The sequence below is a fragment of the Protomyctophum bolini genome (assembly GCF_963924005.1).
Source record: "Protomyctophum bolini genome assembly, chromosome: 5".
Classification (NCBI taxonomy): domain Eukaryota; kingdom Metazoa; phylum Chordata; class Actinopteri; order Myctophiformes; family Myctophidae; genus Protomyctophum; species Protomyctophum bolini.
The window spans coordinates 21,464,418-21,484,786 of record NC_137866.1 but is presented as its reverse complement, the minus strand read 5'-3'; the positions used below and the strand labels follow the sequence as shown (position 1 = coordinate 21,484,786).

The 20,369-nt window shown below is 41.4% G+C and overlaps 2 protein-coding genes across 2 annotated transcripts; one reads left to right on the top strand and one right to left on the bottom strand.

Moving 5' to 3' along the window:
• Window positions 1-1,240: 1,240 nt before the first annotated feature.
• On the bottom strand, window positions 1,241-10,314 carry dnajc16 (DnaJ (Hsp40) homolog, subfamily C, member 16). The gene is made up of 15 exons (XM_080763294.1): window positions 10,179-10,314; window positions 9,434-9,616; window positions 9,227-9,293; window positions 8,780-9,098; window positions 8,059-8,243; window positions 7,821-7,925; window positions 7,562-7,720; window positions 7,267-7,397; window positions 6,558-6,762; window positions 5,733-5,912; window positions 5,514-5,590; window positions 5,176-5,256; window positions 4,955-5,044; window positions 4,338-4,508; window positions 1,241-3,741 (listed from the first exon to the last, which is right to left on the bottom strand). The coding sequence occupies exons 2-15, from the start codon at window positions 9,607-9,609 to the stop codon at window positions 3,303-3,305; spliced, it is 2,385 nt and encodes a 794-aa protein (XP_080619420.1). The 5' UTR covers window positions 9,610-9,616; window positions 10,179-10,314; the 3' UTR covers window positions 1,241-3,302.
• A 321-nt stretch (window positions 10,315-10,635) lies between these two features.
• On the top strand, window positions 10,636-19,876 carry casp9 (caspase 9, apoptosis-related cysteine peptidase). Its single transcript, XM_080763775.1, has 11 exons — window positions 10,636-10,732; window positions 11,120-11,291; window positions 12,415-12,625; window positions 12,826-12,912; window positions 13,006-13,067; window positions 13,227-13,403; window positions 14,129-14,218; window positions 14,631-14,778; window positions 16,250-16,441; window positions 16,836-16,945; window positions 17,341-19,876. The coding sequence occupies exons 2-11, from the start codon at window positions 11,160-11,162 to the stop codon at window positions 17,446-17,448; spliced, it is 1,317 nt and encodes a 438-aa protein (XP_080619901.1). The 5' UTR covers window positions 10,636-10,732; window positions 11,120-11,159; the 3' UTR covers window positions 17,449-19,876.
• The last annotated feature ends 493 nt before the right edge of the window (window positions 19,877-20,369 follow it).

Genomic DNA, 20,369 nt, shown 5'->3' with positions numbered 1-20,369 from the left:
CTCCCCAGTGTCCCCCTGAGTGCCTCCCCAGTGTGCCCCTAAGTGCCTCCCCAGTGTCTCCCCAGTGCCTCCGCAGTGTCCCCCTGAGTGCCTCCCCAGTGTGCCCCTAAGTGCCTCCCCAGTGTCTCCCCAGTGCCTCCCCAGTGCCTCCCCAGTGTCCCCCCGAGTGCCTCCTCAGTGTCCCCCTGAGTGCCTCCCCAGTGTCTCCCCAGTGTCTCCGCAGTGCCTCCCCAGTGTCCCCTCAGTGCCTTCCCAGTGCCTCCCCAGTGTCCCCCTGAGTGCCTCCCCAGTGTCCCCCTGAGTGCCTCCCCAGTGTCCCCCTGAGTGCCTCCCCAGTGTCCCCCTGAGTGCCTCCCCAGTGTCTCCCCAGTGCCTCCCCAGTGTCCCCGAGTGCCTCCCCAGTGTGCCCCTGAGTGCCTCCCCAGTGCCTCCCCAGTGTCTCCCAGTGCCTGACCAGTGTCTCCCCGTGCCTTCCCAGTGCCTCCCCAGTGCCTGCCCAGTGTCCCCCAGTGTCTCCAATAGCAATACAAGAGCAATAATATGAATTAATCTTAATTTATTAATCCTATTGATTGATTAATTAATTAATCAAAATTTTCGACGCGCGGCCTTTGGCCGCGCGCCATAAGACCCCACCCCCCCCCCCCCCCCACGCCCAGCACCATGCCAAAGCTTTTTCCTGCAGGAATTACCATTTCCGCATTTCCGCAATTTCCATTTCCACAATTTCTGCAATTTCCATTTCCATCTATTAATGGCAGCTGGGTTTCATCATTCAAATAAAATAGAATTCTGTCCGTTTAACTATAAAATTATGTCAGGGAATAGGGATACACAGTATATGTCTTTCATTTGCATTGCATCCCCCCCCCCAAGCTTTTATTTTCGTTCGAGTAATAGTACAACTCTAATAGTATTACTTATAATAATGTAATTAAAGATAACTTCATTCAGATTTATTTATTTTTATTTCATGTTCCAGATTTTTTTTTCTTCTTTTTTTTAGATTTTCATTGGTGGGCCAGTCATAATGCCACGGGCCTGATGTGGCCCGCGGGCCTGATGTTGAGTATCACTGGTTTAGGCTACTTGCTTTCACTGACCCATCAATTTGTTTGAATCAAGTGTCTCTAACCATTCTACTGGGTTAGGGTTAGGTGAAAATAGCAGATCTACAAGCTCACAATGCATCATGCGGCTATTTTCACTACTTTTTATGGAAATTATTTTATTTTATTGCTTGCTACAGTCAACATACAAAGAAGGTTAAATGGCAATCGTGGATAAAAAAAACAAAGTAAAGTAATTTCCACTGTGGTCCCTCCCCAGTGGATATAACAGAGTTGTTTTGGTTGAATAAGGTTTGTGAGCAGAGGACAAATTTGGTTATAAGTGAGACTCATATGGACTATTGGAGATACAGTAAAATACACAAATAAACAGGCATATTTGTCCTTTGTAGTTAGTTAGTAAAATCAAGTCTTAAGAACAAAATGACTACATCTTTATGATAAATTCATGTTTGATACATTAATGAACCACACACACACACACACACACACGTTTTACTTGTCATTCAATACCAAAAGAGTTGTTTTATATCATCAGTAGCCATATGAAACGCATTCATGACCAGGAACTTGAATAGAATTAGCCCACGCGGATTCCTTGTTTGCTACATGACACCCTCAGCTCAGTGAGGTTTTTGAACAGTTTGCTTCATAACTCCCGTTTTTGTAATATATAATTTGTATACTTTAAAGCACAAGCCTGACATCTCACAAACACATTCCTCCTTTTGGAATCACACATGAGCAAGGAAGAACACAAAGCCCTCACAACAAAGGGGTAAAGGGGAGGCATTGTCAGTCATTACAGCAGGAGGCCTATTGCACAGGCATTTTAACATTAGCATTCAAGAAATAACATCTCAATTAAAAAAAAAGAAAATGTTATAAAAAGGCAAAGAAAGCTAGTTCTAGAGACATGCATCTCCGTTCACAGTATTCATCAATCGAGACTAAGTAAAACATCCTGTCTAAGGTGATTGATTACATCGGTTTGTTAGTGAAGTTTAGAGATGGTTATGAAGGCAAACACACTATTGGGGGCCACAGTGAATTCGTTGGCTAGTGTAAAGGCTGTAGCAGCAGCATTTGCCCGAAATTATAAAACAGAAAATGAAAATGAACAGCATGCTGTGAGTGAAACTAGGATGGAGACTGGCCCTCGGCAGTTGCATGACATCAACCATGGAACTAGGGCTGTACTGAATGTCATTTTGACATTCAGAGCTTCTTCAAGCGTCATCACAGAATAAAAATCCTCAATTTGTAAAGTGTTTAATCTGATTAATTTAGTATTTTTATTGCATCTAAATCCCACATAAGTAATCCATAAAAATCTGTGTAGCCTAAACATTATATGCAACTATGCAGAACCAATATGTATTATGTTGTATAGATGTTTGCTTGTTTTATTTTTCTCGTAGCATATTGTCGTTTGTCGTTGTTACTTTGCTGCTACAATGTCTGCAGAGCCAAATAAAAATACCTTTCAGTCTTATGTACCTGTACACAAGACGTAACAATAAAGAACCTTGAACCTAAACTACTTTGTGCAGCCCTACATGTAAGGTAGACTCAGTTTAAAGGGATAGTTCAGATTTATTTTATTTAAGCTGTATGAAATACCATTAACATCACATGGAACAATTTTTTGGGCATATAGCGATATGGACACATGGAACATAGTTCCATGTGATAGAGGGGGTAAAAAATGAACGAAAGTTGCACTAATATTTTAGAAATAGGTCAACAATACAAATTACGTTAGTTTTGTGGATTAATTTACTTTTAATGCGTGGCTCCAGTGCCCCCCCCCCCACAAAATGACCGGAACGACTTATATTTCACCAAAACCAGAGCAGAACTCCCACCACGGGCAATCAATGAATACAGTTGCAACCACTATATTAATGGCAAGTATTTCATACAGCTTAAGTTAAAAAAAAATCTGAACTATCCCTTTAAGAACTAAAGTCTAACAAGTAGGGCCTAACTCAAGTGCAAAAAAAGGCAACCTAGCCTAACTTCAGCAGAACTCGAGGCAAACCGTTTCAACGCAACCGCTGGAAAATAGCCAGCTTAACGCCTCATTTTATGCTTCACCACACGCCGACGACGTCACATACCGTTTTGACAAGCTCACTACAGTGTGAGCTTGTACGTCGTCGGGTTGTATTCGGTGTGTTTGTGACGGCATCGTATACTGTGAAGTATAAATCAGGTCTTAATAGTCTCTTATTTACTAGACGTGATCTTGTCCAGTCCCGGCCAGGCGGGGATGTAGTAGCGAGCCATAGTACCTTCCAGCAGCCTCTCCATCCACAGCGCCAGGCGGTCCAGCTTGTGGTGGATCTGCAGCGTGGCCGTGGCGCGAGATCGGCTCGTCTTTCGTGTTGGCCTCCCACCGCCGCCGCTGGCGGCGGCGGCCCCTTCGTCCTCGGACGACTTGCTGTCCAGGTCTTCCCCGGTGTAGACGGGCCTGAAGAGGCAGAGGTACTTTTTGTGCCCGTTGAGTGCCAGAACGTAGCCGGTGTAGTCCACCTTGTGGGTTCCTCCCTCCTCGTCCTCGTCCGTGTCGATCTGCATGGTGGCGTCCTGGGCGTATTCCAGCAGCGTGTCCATCCACTCGCTGTGCTTGTCGACATTCAGGAAGGAGAAGTGCAGCGTTGCGCTCCTACGGAGGCAGAATGTGAAATGTACAATATCAATAAACATGATAGCCTGACGAGCTTTGAACGGATGTGTGTGTAACTGTCGTCCTTATCTCATCTACTACTATGGCACGGCAATGGCTAACTGCTTGTTATGGAAGATGCTCTACTCACGACTGCAGAGGATAGTTAAAACGGCACAGCAGACTGACAGCACATCATCAGGACTGAGCCGTCAGCCTGGAAGCTTAAGCTTTACACTCAAAGAGTTAAGATTCTGACATGCTGCATGGCTTCTCAATCACCATCAAACACAGGTCAGGGCCAAGAGAATTAATGAGTTGGCATCTACCTGCGTCATGGTCACAGTGCTTACACTACTGGCCCTTCTCCAGGGACATCAGCGTGAAGCTTTTTATTGTGGAGATGAAGAGGAAATAGCTACTTTAGTTGCCGTCTGTAACGAATCCTCAAGTAACACCTGCTTTTCGGAAATAAAATGCGGCCTGCCCTACATGCATGCAATATACATGATACATTTATATTAGGTAGCAAGGGGCCTAACACCCATTTTCCTAATGTTTACAATATTTGCATTTGCTTAAGATGATCCGCTCACCCTGTGAAGGAGTAGACCTCTTTGGCAAATTTGCTGAGAAGAATATTCTTGGAGGCATCCGTTAGGACAAGCACTACGTTCATGTGCCCAGGCCTCAGCTTCACCAGGTTGCTGGTGTATGTAATATCTGTCAACTCTGTCACTTCCACGAAGTTCTTCTTAGGGGGCCGACTGAGGGAATTGAAAACATTGGTTCATATTAGGCATGTAAAGCCACTAACCACACCAAAGGGTCACCATGCAACTCCTTGGGTCCAAACGGTTGCAAGGAGTTAACGCTAAAACCACCCTTTGGTGTGGTTTGGGGCCATTGAATTCCATGCGTTGAATCACTATGGGTCAACGTGGGTCAACGTGCAACAAGACATATCACACCGCAGGGACAACGCTAAAACCGCCTTGACCCTTTGGTGTGGTTAGGGCTTAAGAGTGTTCAATCCTGTTAGATGTTTCAATTGTCTGAAAGATTTGAGGCACATTTTAACGATTTTTCAAAAATAGCAGACCTACAAGCTCGTAGAGCTTGTTCCCGCCCAAAATGGGTTAACCACTTAAACAATGGTTGTGTTATACTTGAGCATAATATATACTATACTGTAATATAGATGTTGACTTGCCTTGAAGTGCTACTGGCACCCTGTGACCCATTTTCTGTGTTTGTTACATCTTTTGGTTTGGGTTTTGTCGGCTTATCTTCACTTGAGTCACTGAAATCAGAAAGAAAGGCCAACCTAAATTTCAAGTTTTTTTTTCTTACGTTGTGCATTGGAATCTAACATATTAATCTTGATTTTTACTTTCTCGTCTCCATCTTGTATCGAGAGCGAGTGAATCCTACCTGAAAGCCTGGATGACTACAGTTCCAAACAAGATGAACAAAGCAGAGAAGATGAGAGACAGAAGAGGCATCATCTCACGCCTGCAAAAAAACATCATCAAACATGTCTTAGTACAGGATTCAGTACTCACATCTCAGTCTATACAGCGGTATTATGGTAGATCACAATCTAATGAAGTTGCTGGGTTTTTTTCTCACGATATTCTATAAGAAAGCCCCTGAAAAATCATATACATTGCAATATTTGTAATATGAATTAACTGAGCCTAATTGATTTTACTGTGTTGATACACTTCACCGGCATAACTGAATTAAAGTAATACTTAGCCAACACTTACCAGTTATTATGCAGAATGTCATCGACGACTTCAGTAAGGTAGTCATAAGATGCATAGATCCACCGGATTACAAACATCTGTAATATAATATGAAATATTTTGTCCGATTTTGAATTGGTTGACGGTTAAATGTCAAATTAACTCTGGAACTGTGAAGGATTAAATGAGGCCTTTCAGACTATTGCTCAGTATTCCTAGTTATTATTACAAATAATTTACGGAGGCAAACTCGTTGTTGAGCTCCGGCAGCATGGCATCATAGTTGAGGATGGAAGGGTCCTTCTGGAGTCTCTGCAGCTCCTCCACAAGTCTCTGCCTGTCCTCGTCGCTGCCGTTCCATGCCGTCACCGGTTTGTACAGTGCCTTCCCTGCAGCGTTCCGTCTTTCTAGAATTACAACCTATAAACGCGGATACAAAATCCACACCACGTTGCGGTCAGAAACCATACAAATAGAGCACACGGCAAGGACTCTAGTCACGTTTCTTTTAAAAAAGGAGCATGTCCTCCTAGAATGAAATGGAATCAAAAATAAAATTAGAAATAAAAACTAATAATATATATAATTAAATAATATCCACCCCTGCTCTAATCCCAGGTCCAAAATGTATTAATTAATTATTTCATACATTTTGCATTGAGTGCATGGGCAACTAAAATAGCTGCACTGTAAAACCGTGTCAAAGTGTCCCTGAGCAGAACACTTAACCCCCAAACTGCTCCCAGGGTGATGTTAAAAATAGTCGCCCACTGCTCCGAATAGTTAGGAAGGGTAAATACAGAGTATGAATTTCAGGTATGCGCAAATTATGTACTTGACAAAAATATCCCTACAACAACTAAAGGCATCTATTATTATTAGTATTATTATTATGAACAAAATACTTGAAAACAAAGGTTCAAGTTCCAAGGATTAAAAAAAACTCCTGAAGAAGTTAATGTATAGTATTATACATAATACTAATATAGTGAAACGGCAAAGACATCACGTCAAGAAGATACATTCTACATTCTACACAAGCCCTGGCAAGCCCCCAGCATGTACCTGTGGTGGTGGTGGTGGTGGTGATGACGATGGCGTGCCATCGGTGTTCTTCTGCATCAGGATATCACACAGTGGCTGCTGGAGCCTCTGGTAGACATAGGCAAATCTCACCACCTCATTGGTGTTGGTGGAGGCAAATGAGAGGAAGGCCTCGTTCCCCGAAGAAAATGTCTCTTCTTCACCCGTCATTAACAGGACACAGTATCTGTAGCACAGATATGAATCGGATTGGACAAGTAAACACTCGATATAGGAAACGAATGGTAAGCCTAACATAGAAAATGTGAAACGGTACAAAACTGTAAATCAAAAGTTTCCTGGATTCTTAAAAGATTTTACATTCTTAAGACAGCGGCCTGTCTAAATGATGTCAGGGCTGCCCTAGACAAAAAAACGTTTTGTATTGCTTTATCAATCTGACAGCTGCGTTCAATACAGTTACCACTACATTCTGTTCATCCTAGGAGTAAATATAGGTAGTCGGTCAGTCATATATGGCTGTTGTCCTTTTATGTCTGTCTTTTGTGTGAATCTGTGTTACCTACCCCCCTCTTGGCCTCTACATTCTTGCAAAAGAGACCTAGGTCTCAGTGTTTTTACTGCTTAGCTAAAGGTTATAAGAATAATGCATGCATGTAGGCACACACACACACACACACACACACACACACACACACACACAGAAACTATTAAAAAAAAGAAAGCATACTTCCTGCGTCGATGGAACTGTTTGACAGGGCAGATCTCATCAAAGAGCTTCTGATTCACAAGCCGTGGAACAAGAAGATATTTGTTGTTCGATATGAACTCATCAATAATTTGCTTCTTCATTCCCTTGGCCTGCGGAGAACGACATGTCAAAAATAGATCAAACTCAAGTATTACAGATGTGAAAAGAACTTCAACTGACAGAATCGCACATCAATACGATATTGTTACAGTATCTAATTTAATTATTAAATCAAACGGGTGTAAATGACTCAGTCCTCATGTAGTTGTCTAACCTGTATAATGTCAGCTGGCTTGTCTGTGTTCTCCTTGAAGACCAGCATGGTGGGTGCATATGTGTTGATGTTGAACTGTTTCAGAAGATTAACCGTTTCCGAAAGACCCTGGTCCACATAGCCAAACTGCAGGTAGTCTTTATAAGCAAATGCTGTCAGCTATGGAGAAGGACAAAATGTGGTCACAACAAACACTTTTCTCCGTGAAAATGCCATGAAATACATATCAGGGAAACCTTTCTGGGAGCAAGCAACCTACTTTGTACAGCAGAGGAACTCCAGGCACTTGGTCGAACAGAAGTACGTGAGGCTTGTTGAGCTCATGCCAGCTTTTCAAGAACTGGAGATCATTCCTGTCTGTGACCTGAAACACAGTTCAATGTTCAATTACCGGTATGTTACATTGTTCCTCTCTGTAGGAAGAAATCACTTTATTATTGTTAAAGTACTAGTGTATCATAATGAACAAACACTAATACTTAGTTGTTTGTCAGTACCTTCTCAACCAGTCTCTGGGGAAGGAGGTCTTCAACAAACTGCTTCAGGTGCTCCTTAGCCAAAGCATAATGGAAAAATGTCACTTTGCCATTAATAACCCCAAGTATTGATGGTGTGCGGTGAGCACCAAGGTGATTGGCTAGCCGTCTTTCATAGCCCACGTCCACCACGCCTATCCCCACTCCTGTGAAAATCAGACACACACACACACACACACACACACACACAATGACATTTTACTATGTCCTTAATTGGCTTTATATACCTTAGAGGTGTGTGGAAATAATAAAAAAGTCCCCCCATTCTGTGTTTCCTAGAACTGGAGGTCTGAAGGAGAAGGAGAGAATGTCCGCACACTGTTGACTCTGTTGAGTAGCTCCCACTGGATAAAGGATGACAACGTTTCAACCCCTTATGGGTCTTCGTCAGGTATATGATCCACCTTCATGAAGACTAAGCCAGCTGAATAACATAGTGGTTCTCAACTCTGGTCCAGGTTTTCTCTCCTACCAAGAAGTTCATTACATTCAGCTGTTGTTCTTCAAATTGCTGTCTGTCTGAATTAGCCCGGTTACTTTGCTTTTTCAAACCTGGCTAAAGGAAGTGGATGAAGTCGCATCCATGTTCCTTGTTTCTATACGACACTGCTAAGTTAAAGGTAAAGTGAAATCAATTAAATTAGCAGTACTAGCAGTGCATTAAGGCCAGAAAGGTATTTACCTAGTGTCTCCATCTCCTGCACCACCTCCTTCCAGACAGGCTCGATGTGAATGCAACTGAAACACCAGTCCGAGGTGATCTTGATCAGATATGGTCTCTTGAAGCTGTCGGGCACCACATCATTGACATACTGGTTAAAGTGTAGTGTGTATTTGCTGTCAGCAAAGTCCCTGCTGTTCTTGTTGTTATAGGGAAAGTTAAAGAAGGACTCGTCAAAGTAAAAGTTGTCATGGCGATGGCTGTGGTGACCATATGGCTGTGTGTCGTCAGTCTGTCCATATCGGTCGAAGTTGGCACGTTTCTCTTCGTTGGATAAGATCTAGATATTTGGGAAGAACATGTGAGTATATGGACCTTTAGAGCCTGGTTCACATACAAGCCAGGTGCCAATGAAGACCATTGGGTCAGTCTGCTCCAAAGAAAAAAAGAAAAACTCAAAAGTCTAACCTCATAAGATTTGGTGATCTTGATGAACATGTCTTCTGCATCTGGGTTTTTGTTTTTGTCTGGATGCCTTTGAGGGTTGGGGATAGGGAGGGGGGGCAATAGGACAGTATCCATTAACATACTGTAGATTTAGTTATGGAAGGTATGGTTTTTGTCCTCCATAGTGGAAAAGAGCCATATGATTACTGTAAAAGGGAATCGGTATACCATTCTTTAGCAAGTCGCTTGTAGACTTTCTTGATCTCAGCTTGGCTTGCACTTCTGGTTACTCCTAGGATTTTGTAGGGGTCTGCCTCATTTGCACCATATCCTGCCAGGAGGACCAAGAGGACCACCGCAAAAGCCAATGGCAAAGACATCCTAAATCGTACCATAATCGTCATTCGTCACCTAATAGGTATAAGATGCAAGGTTAGTGTCCCATTTTCTTCTAGACTCAAATGGGCATTTTGACAATTATAACCCCCATTATGTTTTCTTTGAGTATGCTTGCAAGTCTAAAACAACCTCTGTACTTAGCCTTGGATCAAGACTATCATACATTAGATGTATTTAACGAGTCTGACTTTTACATAATTATAGCTATCGTATTCAAATGTAAAATTCAATAAAATACATCTATTGTAGTCTTGATCCAAGGATACTCTGCACTGTACATTATGATACAAATACATGTTGGCATTAATTATTGCCTGTACAAATGTGAATTTGACAATCTTAAGTTTAACCTGTATCAAATAAAAGCTAAATCAGACACCCAAACCAGCAAACCAAGCCAAAGAAAACAATGTCGAGCAACACATAAAATCCATCATTACTAGCATTATCCAGACTGCAACAAGCTTAATTGTAATAATCTGCTAACCATGCATTTTTCCCCCCCACACAAGTTAGCAATAGCTAGCTTTATCAAATCCAAGGCCATAATAATTATGCATGTATAATCAATCACCTCAAACAAATAGGTTCAACCGATACTATGCCACATGTTTAACGTCATGGCTGCTCCGAATGATGCCTGTCAACACGGAAAAGAGCGCAGGTTGCAACGGGTGTGTGTAACAACAGCATCTTCTCGCAAGTCCGGACCTGATGCTTTGAGGAGGAGAGAGGACTAGACTGGAGAGGGGAGGCGGTCGGGGGAGGGAGAAGGCGAAAGGAATGTTGGGAGTTTGAGTATTTCATATGAACAGTGAACGTATGTTTCAACTTTCAAGGGTTGGATATATCTTCACCGTGCTAACCTCGCCTCAACAGGCTTTATCACCGTGTAGACTTTTCCGTACCAGTATGAGTGTTTCTCAATGGCGTTTCTGGATAAAAGCCGGCGTAGCCGCATACGTGACTCACGAACAGGGGCGCGTGCCCAACCAGGAAACTGTCACTGTAGTCTTAAATTCAACCAATCAAAGCCATCAGTGATGTAAACAAGGAAATGTAGAATGTAACCGAGCGAAAATATCCGTGGCTTGAGTTGACGAAGACACTTTGATGCAAGTCTCTACAGTAAGTTGCTTGATTTAAAAAAAAAACCGTCCATCTAGCTATGGACCAGAACTAGCGGCGATCATATGTCTTCTCTTGTATATTATTGTATGTCTATGACAGGACTACAATGTAAACAATTAAGCTCTTATACCCTTTTAGCACCATTCCAAACGGAGCTATATTATTTACAAAACTTTAAATAATGTATTCAATCAATCATAAACGCAGTTGTTCCAGTTTAGCCTTGGAAGACTATAGATGTATTTTCGAGTAAATCAGTCTCGATAAATTACATCTGATAGTCTTCTTGATCCAAGACTACGTTCACGGTTCCATATGATTGTGAATCAGGTAAAGCAATGACTCATGATCAACGTAAAACCTACCCGTTTCTTTGTTTTACAGGGTTGTTTCTTCTTTCAAATCTTCATCTTTGTTTTTTAAAATGGAAAAAACGCATAAGAAGATTCTCCAGCGTAATAGGACCAATCTTGTGAGAGATTTAAAGCCATCAGATCTCTATGACCGACTTCTTGAAAAAGGAGTTTTCACCCAAGACATGATCGATGAGATAAAGGTATGGCAGTCCTCTATGGCTGGTGTTCCATACAGTCCATAAAAACACAGCCATAGAGAACACTCGATATATTTTTTCTAGGAGGGATCCATCCTGCAGAATTCTAATTGGAATTGGAATTGCTCACTAAATTGCTGCGACATACAAAATGCAAAAACGTGTACGACCAGTGAGCCACCTATACTATATTTGTGTTTAGATAGACAATTTATTGTTTCTGTAGGTGGTATTGCGACCACAGGTCGCATTTACTATGAAATCGTGCATTTCCCGTCAGTCAGTCAGTTGTTAAACTTGTTTGGTTGGTTGGTCCAAACTCCAGAGTAATCTAGTGAGAGAGTGGAGACACTCTCATTGACTCCCATTGTAACAATGGAATGCGGAAGTGCTCATTCTATCTCAATGGGATAGTTCCAATGTTTGGAACTATAGCCCTGCGGCAAGATCAAAGCGTGTCGCCACTCTCTTACTAGATTACTCTGGGTTGGTCACCCCAGGCATGTCCATATATGGTCATCACGTGACATCATCAGGGATGGAGATCACTCATGTATGGGAATCCCTGATGTCATCAATATTGGCCAGCAACATCTGACCCATGATCTGACCTCAAACCCTTAGATCTCCATATGGAGCTGACCTGTTCTGACTTTCCAATTATGTTGATCTTTCCCCATCCATCCTTTCACTTCGATGTCTCCCTTTTGACTGATGGCTGTCCATTTAAACTCTAGACGGGCCTGCCCCAAAGTTATTAGTGCAGCTGCGCCTGGCAGCCGGCGAAAAGAGTTCTCAACAGGCCCGAAAATTAAGGCCCGGCCCTACCTGGGCCCTCATCAAACCCTGTACACTCAACAGTGCCACCCTTAGATCTCCATATATGGAGCTAGCCTGTTCTGACATTCCATATGTTGATCTGACCTCATCAAACCCTGTACATTCAAGACACGCTCCATATATGACCAGTACAGTATTCATTCCATATGTTTATCTGACCCCCCCCCCCCTCCCAAATGCCAAAGCGCCAGCACTCGCCCAGCAGTCTGCTGTCACCCAAGCAGGATGCGTGCACGCGAACTGGCCCTAAAGTTACTATAAGCTTGTCATTCCTATCCCCTCTCAGAGCTCGGGGACCAGACGGGACCAGGCCAGACAGTTGGCCGTGGATTTGGAGACCCGTGGGAGTCAGGCTTTTCCATTATTCCTGGAGTGTCTTCAGGAGACTGGTCAGCAGAATTTGGCAGAGCTCCTACTGAACGGACAGGCACCAATCCAGCCTCTACCTCCACCACCCATCCACCAAGTCCGTCCTGTGGTCCAGCCCCTTCCAGTTTGTGAGTGTGTGTGTGGTTTGTGGTACCATGGTATATAAATTACGAATACAACCGATTTGTACTTTATACTACTAATAATAATGTTCCAAGTGAGATCACAATTTCTTCTCCCAAGGAAAACATCTGAAGAACATTCATTTAGAGAGACTTTTTTAATACAAGGAATTTGATGATAAACTAAATTCTTGTTTCATTACCAGCCTGTCCAATGGATGTTAATGACAAGTGTGCAAAAGGCACTGTCTCTGTCCAGCCAATACAGAGGCCCACCACTACTCCCACTCCATGTAAGATGATACAATGATCTAATAAAGGTTTTTTGATAAGAATGGGCATAGATTTTTGAATATTTAATAATTCAAATAATATATTTATCACAGCACCCGAGAGGGAGTATACAAGACCAAGGCCACCACCGAGAACAAGACGTGACAGTATTCAGGTAAACACGTTTTTTCTACACCACCAAGAGGAAGACGCATAGATTATATGTAACGGCAAGATGTATAAAGTTGTCATTTATTTAATCTTGCATCACATATTTACAGTACACAACTTGTTCTAAAACTTCCCCTTCCCTTAATCTCTATGCTCATTTCAGACCTATAAAATGGATGCCAGCCCATGTGGACACTGTCTCATCATAAACAATGTGGAGTTTGCACCCCAGTGTGAGCTCCGCAATCGCAAAGGGTCCAACATAGATTCTGCCAAGCTGGAGAGACGGTTCAAGGCCCTCAACTTTATTGTTGAAGTTAAGACAAACCTGAAGCATAAAGTGAGGATAATATTTTCTGCTAACGAATACATACATAATAGAGAAAGGAGCACAACTGTTTGGCTGGAGCAAAAATCTCCAGCAACGTGCTCTGTTACAAAGGTATCCGGAGAACTCGCCAGTTTTCCAACTCGCCGTGATTTAGTGCATTTTAGTTTTACTGCACCTTCATTTAAATTGCATTGAATAGAGAGAGAGAGAGAGAGGGTAGTTGTTTAGAGTTAACACTAGAGAAAGTAGGAATGCTAAAAGTTTAAACGCCAAAGTACCAAAACAATGTAATTAGTAAACATATCTATCCTGAAATGGTAGTACTATTCACAAACCCACCTTTTTATCATCATCTTGCTGACCATTTAATTGCACAAAATAATTTGATCACTTTGGAAATGAACTATAACATCTGTGAGTTTGACATCCTACACTGATGAAGACAGCATGTTAGCATAACAATGAATGAATGACTTTGTAAACTGGCGAGTTCTCCGGTATTCGTTACAAATGGGTGGCAAAATAGATTAGCAAAATATGCGTAGAGACCAAGGCACTGTTGTGGAAATAATTAAAAAGCCTTTAATAGCCTGGCTAATGCAGGTATTTATTAATTTTTAATTATTGCTATCCATTAAGACTAGTGCCTTGGTCTCTTCCCTTTTGCATATACTGTATAATGGTCTGACCCAATATTTGTTAAAAAATAATTACCATTTTGCTCCACATTTCAGCAAATGAAACATGAGCTGTCTGCTTTATCCAAGAAAGACCATTCACAATTTGACTGTTGTGTGGTTGTCATGCTGTCCCATGGGACAGAGGTAAGACGTTCTGTATTATTTGTTGCATATAATGCATACATACTTTTATTTTCACCCTCCTGCCATAACCTGAGATGTAATGATGGAGGTGTGTGTGTGTGTGTGTGTGTGTGTGTGTGTGTGTGTGTGTGTGTGTGTGTGTGTTATTGAATTAGTATGACTTATGATATTTATAAAATCTAATTTCCCTTGTTTGTAAAAAGACAGAGGTAACGGACTTTTAAAAGTCTGTGCCAGTGATTGCACCACAGAGCATATATATATATATATGTATATTAAGTATTTTACACCTACAGATTTGCTGATCAGTCTAGCATCTTTTTCAACCATTAGCAAAGGGGTATGCTCCACGTAGTGCATAGAGAAGTGCTGTAAAAATGCAATCCATCATTATTATGTACTATGTTTGTAGGTACAACACAACCGCTTCCCTGGGGCCGTGCATGGTGTGGATGGACCAGCTGTTGCCGTTCAGCTCATCACAAACTACCTCAATGGCCAGCACTGTCCGTCCTTACAGGGCAAACCCAAACTGTTCTTTATCCAGGCGTGTGGAGGAGGTAACTAACTAAGATATTAAAGAACCATACTGATGGTCTTGAATGTTCTATTCATTGACTATATATGATATACTCATGATTACAGCTGACCATTTTCCAAAGAATACCGTCATTTGTCAGATTTCATTTCAGAGGAAACCAATAGCTTCCTTACACCATAGATATGTAAGCCAACATGCTAAATATCATTATATAATAATAATATTGAAAATATCCCCCCACAAATGTCACAGGATGTATTAATGGCTATGATGTTTAACCTAGTGTGGAGACCTTGGTAGTAGGAGGTTCTTGGATAAAAAATGCTCTCTTATTCCCGGTGCTTTACAAAAACTAAAATGTAGCTGCTTGCCATACATACAGGTATAAACACAAGTAAAAAATTGCCACATGGAAATGATGGTGTCCAAACAAAGTCCCAATTGTTCCACTGTCCCAGCTGACAGCTGAATAGCAGAACTGGCTTTTAACCCATTCTGACCGGGCACCCATTTTGGTGTTAGCATCATGTTATGCTTTAGCTATTGAAAAATAGCAGATCTACAAGCTCATAGCGCGCCACCGAGTGACGCGCTACGAGCTTGTAGGTCTGCTATTTTTGAAAAATCGAAGAACGACTGACATTTTTAGAATCTGATCTCAGGTCAGAATGGGTTCATCAGACCAGTGTGTGTCCAGTGGAAACCTCGTATAGAATCTGATCTCAGGTCAGAATGGGTTAAAGGTGCTATAGTATAGAGCAGTGGTTCCCAAACCTTTTCAAGTCGAGGACCCCCAAATTGACACTTATTAACCTGCGGACCCCCATTTGAAAAGATATGCCAGGGAACCCCCATAAGAAGATTTTTACGGCTCTAGCAGTGATTCTCAACCCGTTTAATTTCAATAGTCTACAGACCCCCATTTAATGGCATTTCTATCTCTGAGACCCCAATTTATATTGTAAAATCAATGTTAATTTAACTCAGTGTACAAATGTACATTCTCAAGAGTTACATACCCATAAGGGTCCATTTGATTCCTAATTATCATTTAGCTGTGGACCCCCTGGAACTCTCAAGGACCCCTAGGGGTCCCCGGACCCCACTTTGGGAACCACTGGTATAGAGGATTAGACAACATTCAACCACTAGATGTCGGTCACACTCTACTCCTCATCACGACATAATGTTCCATATTTCCCTGAGATAATGTATACATGCCCTTTGCATCATTGTAACGAGACCCCTACCTCCAAGTGTCTGTTTAGAGGGAGAAATGTACCTTCCCCAATGGAAACCCAAGCAACTGGATAATTGCCACTGTGTGCCGGGCGGGACAAAATCATGCAAATTATTATTTCACTTTCATACATTTCTTGGTAAAAGTAATTATTATTTATTACTATTTAAAGGGATGCACCATATTCGGTTCCCAGAATGCCACACATGTTGCAACCCCTGGCAGAACTTATTCTCATTATGTCCTCTAGGTGAAAAGGATACTGGCTTTGAGGTGTCCCCCGATGAAGCAAGGCCCTCCATCGGTGGAGCAGACGACCAGACAGATGCTATCCCTATGTCCTCCAGTAGTGACTCTCTGAGCATGTCTGATGAAACGGACGCCTGCAGAGCCACACTGCCCACACCGAGCGACATTCTGGTGTCCTACTCAACCTCCCCTGGTATGTGAGAGGGTAGCTGTGTGGTTTTGTGGGTGTATGTGGGGTGTATTTCTTATTTTTTTGTTTTTGTATATCATCACTGTTGGGCAGAACTGAATGCCCTATTTCAAGTTCACCATACAAGAGTGTCGCACGAAAGTAGTGAAAATACTATAATAGCTTGTTGCATTTTAAATGCTAATTGCTTGTTGATCGGCTATTTTCACTATTTTTCACTATTTTTTAAATAATAGAGGAACGGTTTTGGACATACAGGGTTTCCACATAGCAACGATATGCATAGTGCACATTGCACATGTACTGTATATAGTATGATATTGCAATCTTTAATATCTGAATAGGTTTTATACAGAACTGACTTGGTTATGCACCTCTCACTGTTTGAGGTCAACAGGTTATGTGTCTTGGAGAGATACTCAGGCAGGCTCCTGGTACGTAGAGATGCTGGATCGCATCCTTGAGGAAAATGCTGCTACTGATGATCTGGTCACAATGTTGATGATGGTGAGGTTCTCTGCATTTCACATGCAACATATCATATTATTCTCTCTCAAACTAATAATGTTTTTAAATTGGGTTGGTGTTTGTATATGTACAGTACACCTCTGTGACATCAAATCAGGGTCTATTGTTAGGGGGCCAAGCATGTGGTATGTAGTCACCTTATTGTATTTAACATTCTACAAAGATGCATTACAATATCTACAATCCCTCAGCACTCTGTTTCCAATTCTAATTTTAGCTTATTGCACATATTGTATATTGCATTTAGCTTATTGCTGGGCCCCCAATTTTGCAGCTATATATTTTTTTTTATCTCATTTACTGTTCTAGTGATTTCTAATTCCCACATTGTGTTTTTGTTGTCGTGTCTGATCCGTGATTATGCTTGTTTTCAGGTGAACAATGAAGTCGCACAAAACTCTGCCTTGGGCCTCTACAAGCAAATGCCGGGTTCGTTTAACTTCCTCCGCAAACTTCTGCACTTTCAAACTCAGCCACAGTGAAAATGATCAACATGATTACTGTTTACTTTCTGGGAAAATGTAAGGTAGGTTATGTGATTTTTTTTGTTGTTGGTTAAAACAAATTAGCTCAGTCGGTAGAGCTCTTGCCTTTGGACCACAAAGCCAACTCGGCGTATGAGTATTACGGCTTGAGTGCAGCAGGTTGTGCTGGAGGTACTGGGAGCTGATGGTCGGTGTGGCACTCCACCCCAGCGTTCCATCTCCCAGGGGTCTAGCGCATTGCACCGAGGACAGACTCCCACGTGTTTGCCGGCTGATACCGACAATAAGCCTCTCCCGACCTACTTATTTAACCCATTTTTTTGGTGTTTTCTTATGTTATTCTTTAGCTATTAAGAAATAGCAGATCTACAAGCTCATAGCGTGGCACCGAGTGCAGCGCTATGAATTTGTAGGTCTGCTATTTTTGAAAAATCGTGAAAATGTGCCTCAAATCTTTGAATATATATTCTTTCTAACTCAAATCTTTGCTTCTAATTTTTGGGGTCCTTGACATGAAATATTGAGAAATATTTTCAGAAAGAAATACATCTTAAAAAGTCATTTTTTCTTTCATGTACAAATGAACTCCATGTGTTTTTGTTTTTAATATACTTTTTTTGTGTGTTTTTATACTTGTTTGTAGGATAAATCTATCCACACCAATATGGTGCCGTATGGATATTAGCAAATATCCGTTTTGTAAACACTAAACAGATCTTTCAAACTGTCTCTGGAGAGGATTGTTGGAGATCTTACTCGCACAGAAAACGTGAATTAGACAGAAGCTGGACTAAAAGAGCCATATTTTCCACTGACTGGATATAAGATTTACATAAATCTCAAATGTTATAGGGAAAACGAGACTCACATCTGTCTTCTCATCTCTTCCTGTATAGCTTTATGGGGATTATACTCTAAGGGCGTTGAACCCCACTAGGGCGGAAGCATTTTATATTCTTTGGCTGATCTTTTGCTCTTTGTCAAAGCTGTCCATTACAGCTGTGTATTCCAGTTGGCAAAACATACAGTGCTACAATTATTTTAATTAAATAACATACAGTAGAGCTAGCTAAATGTTGGCTCTACAGTAGGGTCCCATGTCTTAATTCTATAATGACTAGACTGTAAGTGAAGAATCCTCATTCAGAGTCAATCATGTTTGGGTTTTTTATAGCTTGCTGCTAAGCTTAGAGGTGACGTTATGGAGGGCTGATCCTGTGCTATTAAATTTGTGTTCCAAACTTCCAATGTTGTCTCATAGCTTTTGAATGCAACTCCAGAAGGCTGTTGTATTGAACTCCATATCCACATGTAAATTCGATCTAGAATGATGCTATGTAAGCTACCCAGGAAAGACTATTGTGTATTATTTTGCATAAGTTTCATACTTTCGTACTTGGCATTATTCTAATTGTGATTGTTGCATACTCACCAGTGTTGTAACAACAATTATAGTGAACATAGAATTATTGGAGACCAGTGTTTAGAGGAGGGAATGTCAACACAGAGAAATATAGTGTTTCTTGTCCAATATGGTGTTTGAGTCATGAGGGATTCAGGCTGTTGAGGATAAACAAGTATTTTAAACAGCTTTTTCGAGAAGTGCATTGGATTTGGGAGCTATAATGATAGGTTGAGAGCATGAACTCTGTACTCAACATATTGGACGCAAATTTTCCAGGATTTATTTGCTGACAAGCATCAAGGGAGGAGTCCCTTAATCACACCACTGTGGTCTCGGGGATACTTCTCATGAGGGCAAATTGAAAGAGCAGCTAGCCACATGAAGAGTCACTCTATCGATTCTTGTAAGTTGTACCCAAGAGAAACCGAGAAAGCACAGGAACAAATCCTTGCCATGAGACCTTTACTTGTAATAAAACTGTTTGTTATCTTTACTATTGGAATTCTACACTATGCTAACCCCAGGATACGCTCTAGAAGTCAAATGAATCAAAATGGTAAATGAATCCCTCTGCAAGTGCTACATTCTGAAGAGGCACGCATGCCTTATGGCCCATACTGTTCAGCTCTTATATTAGTTTGTTTTTGGATAGCAAATGAGACCCCTTTTACACTTCAGTTCTATTCAGGGTTCAGCTCTTAATTGGCAGCAGCTGCTCTGAATTCTCTGAGGGACTTGCTCTTTGCACCAATTATATGAATGAACACAAGCATACAGTAACTACACTGTCACTTTGTCTCGGTCTCGACGAAAAGTTACTATTTCAATATGTTTAACTTAATTGTGTTTAGTGTATATATGTGGAAGAATAGCAACACAGGACTGAGAATTATGCCCCAGCTTTTCCGTGATGTTGGAGTGATGTACCGTATCTATTGCTTGAAAAATACAATAGGGCAGGCAATTATATCCTAAATGTGCGATGCACCTTCTATGACCGACAGAGGGCAATAAAGCTCAGGGAAATCCAGAAAATGTCAGTAGGCTAAGTTGTTTGGAAATTGGAATACCTGCCAAAAATAAAAAGGTCTTAAGGGTGTTTATTCCAAGCTCATGGTAATTTATTTATTGGGGCCTGGGGGTGGGTTAAAATGTGTTGTTCAGGTGTATAAACAATGAGCATTATGCTAAATCAGACATAGCCTATACTCAAGACGGCACAAAAAAAACGTAATATCTTTCTCAATTATTCTTAAACATGTCCATTGTCCAAGTTCTGATTGACAATTATAAAGTTATGTGGTAATTTATCATTTGTTCTCAGTTAAAATGTACACTTTACATTTTTGTTACATTTGTAGGTTAAATTGACATTTGGGAAGGTCACGGTGGTAGGATTTACAGTATAGCCTATATCTATATTCTGATCCAAATTGGAGCATGATGATGTGATCATGTAAAGGCCGGCCCTTGGAGGTCTAGGTGGCGTCTCGTCGCTTTGGGATTAACTGTC

Bases quoted from the DNA above. Each gene is read 5' to 3' on its own strand.
- casp9 (XM_080763775.1), top strand. From the start codon at position 11,160: ATGGAAAAAACGCATAAGAAGATTCTCCAGCGTAATAGGACCAATCTT. The intron at 13,404-14,128 runs GTGAGGATAATA...TCCACATTTCAG, and splicing joins AGACAAACCTGAAGCATAAA to CAAATGAAACATGAGCTGTC. The intron at 14,779-16,249 runs GTAACTAACTAA...TATGTCCTCTAG, and splicing joins TATCCAGGCGTGTGGAGGAG to GTGAAAAGGATACTGGCTTT.
- dnajc16 (XM_080763294.1), bottom strand. From the start codon at position 9,609: ATGACGATTATGGTACGATTTAGGATGTCTTTGCCATTGGCTTTTGCG. The intron at 6,763-7,266 runs GTATGCTTTCTT...TCTGTGCTACAG, and splicing joins CAGTTCCATCGACGCAGGAA to ATACTGTGTCCTGTTAATGA. The intron at 5,257-5,513 runs GTAAGTGTTGGC...GTTTTTTTGCAG, and splicing joins GACATTCTGCATAATAACTG to GCGTGAGATGATGCCTCTTC.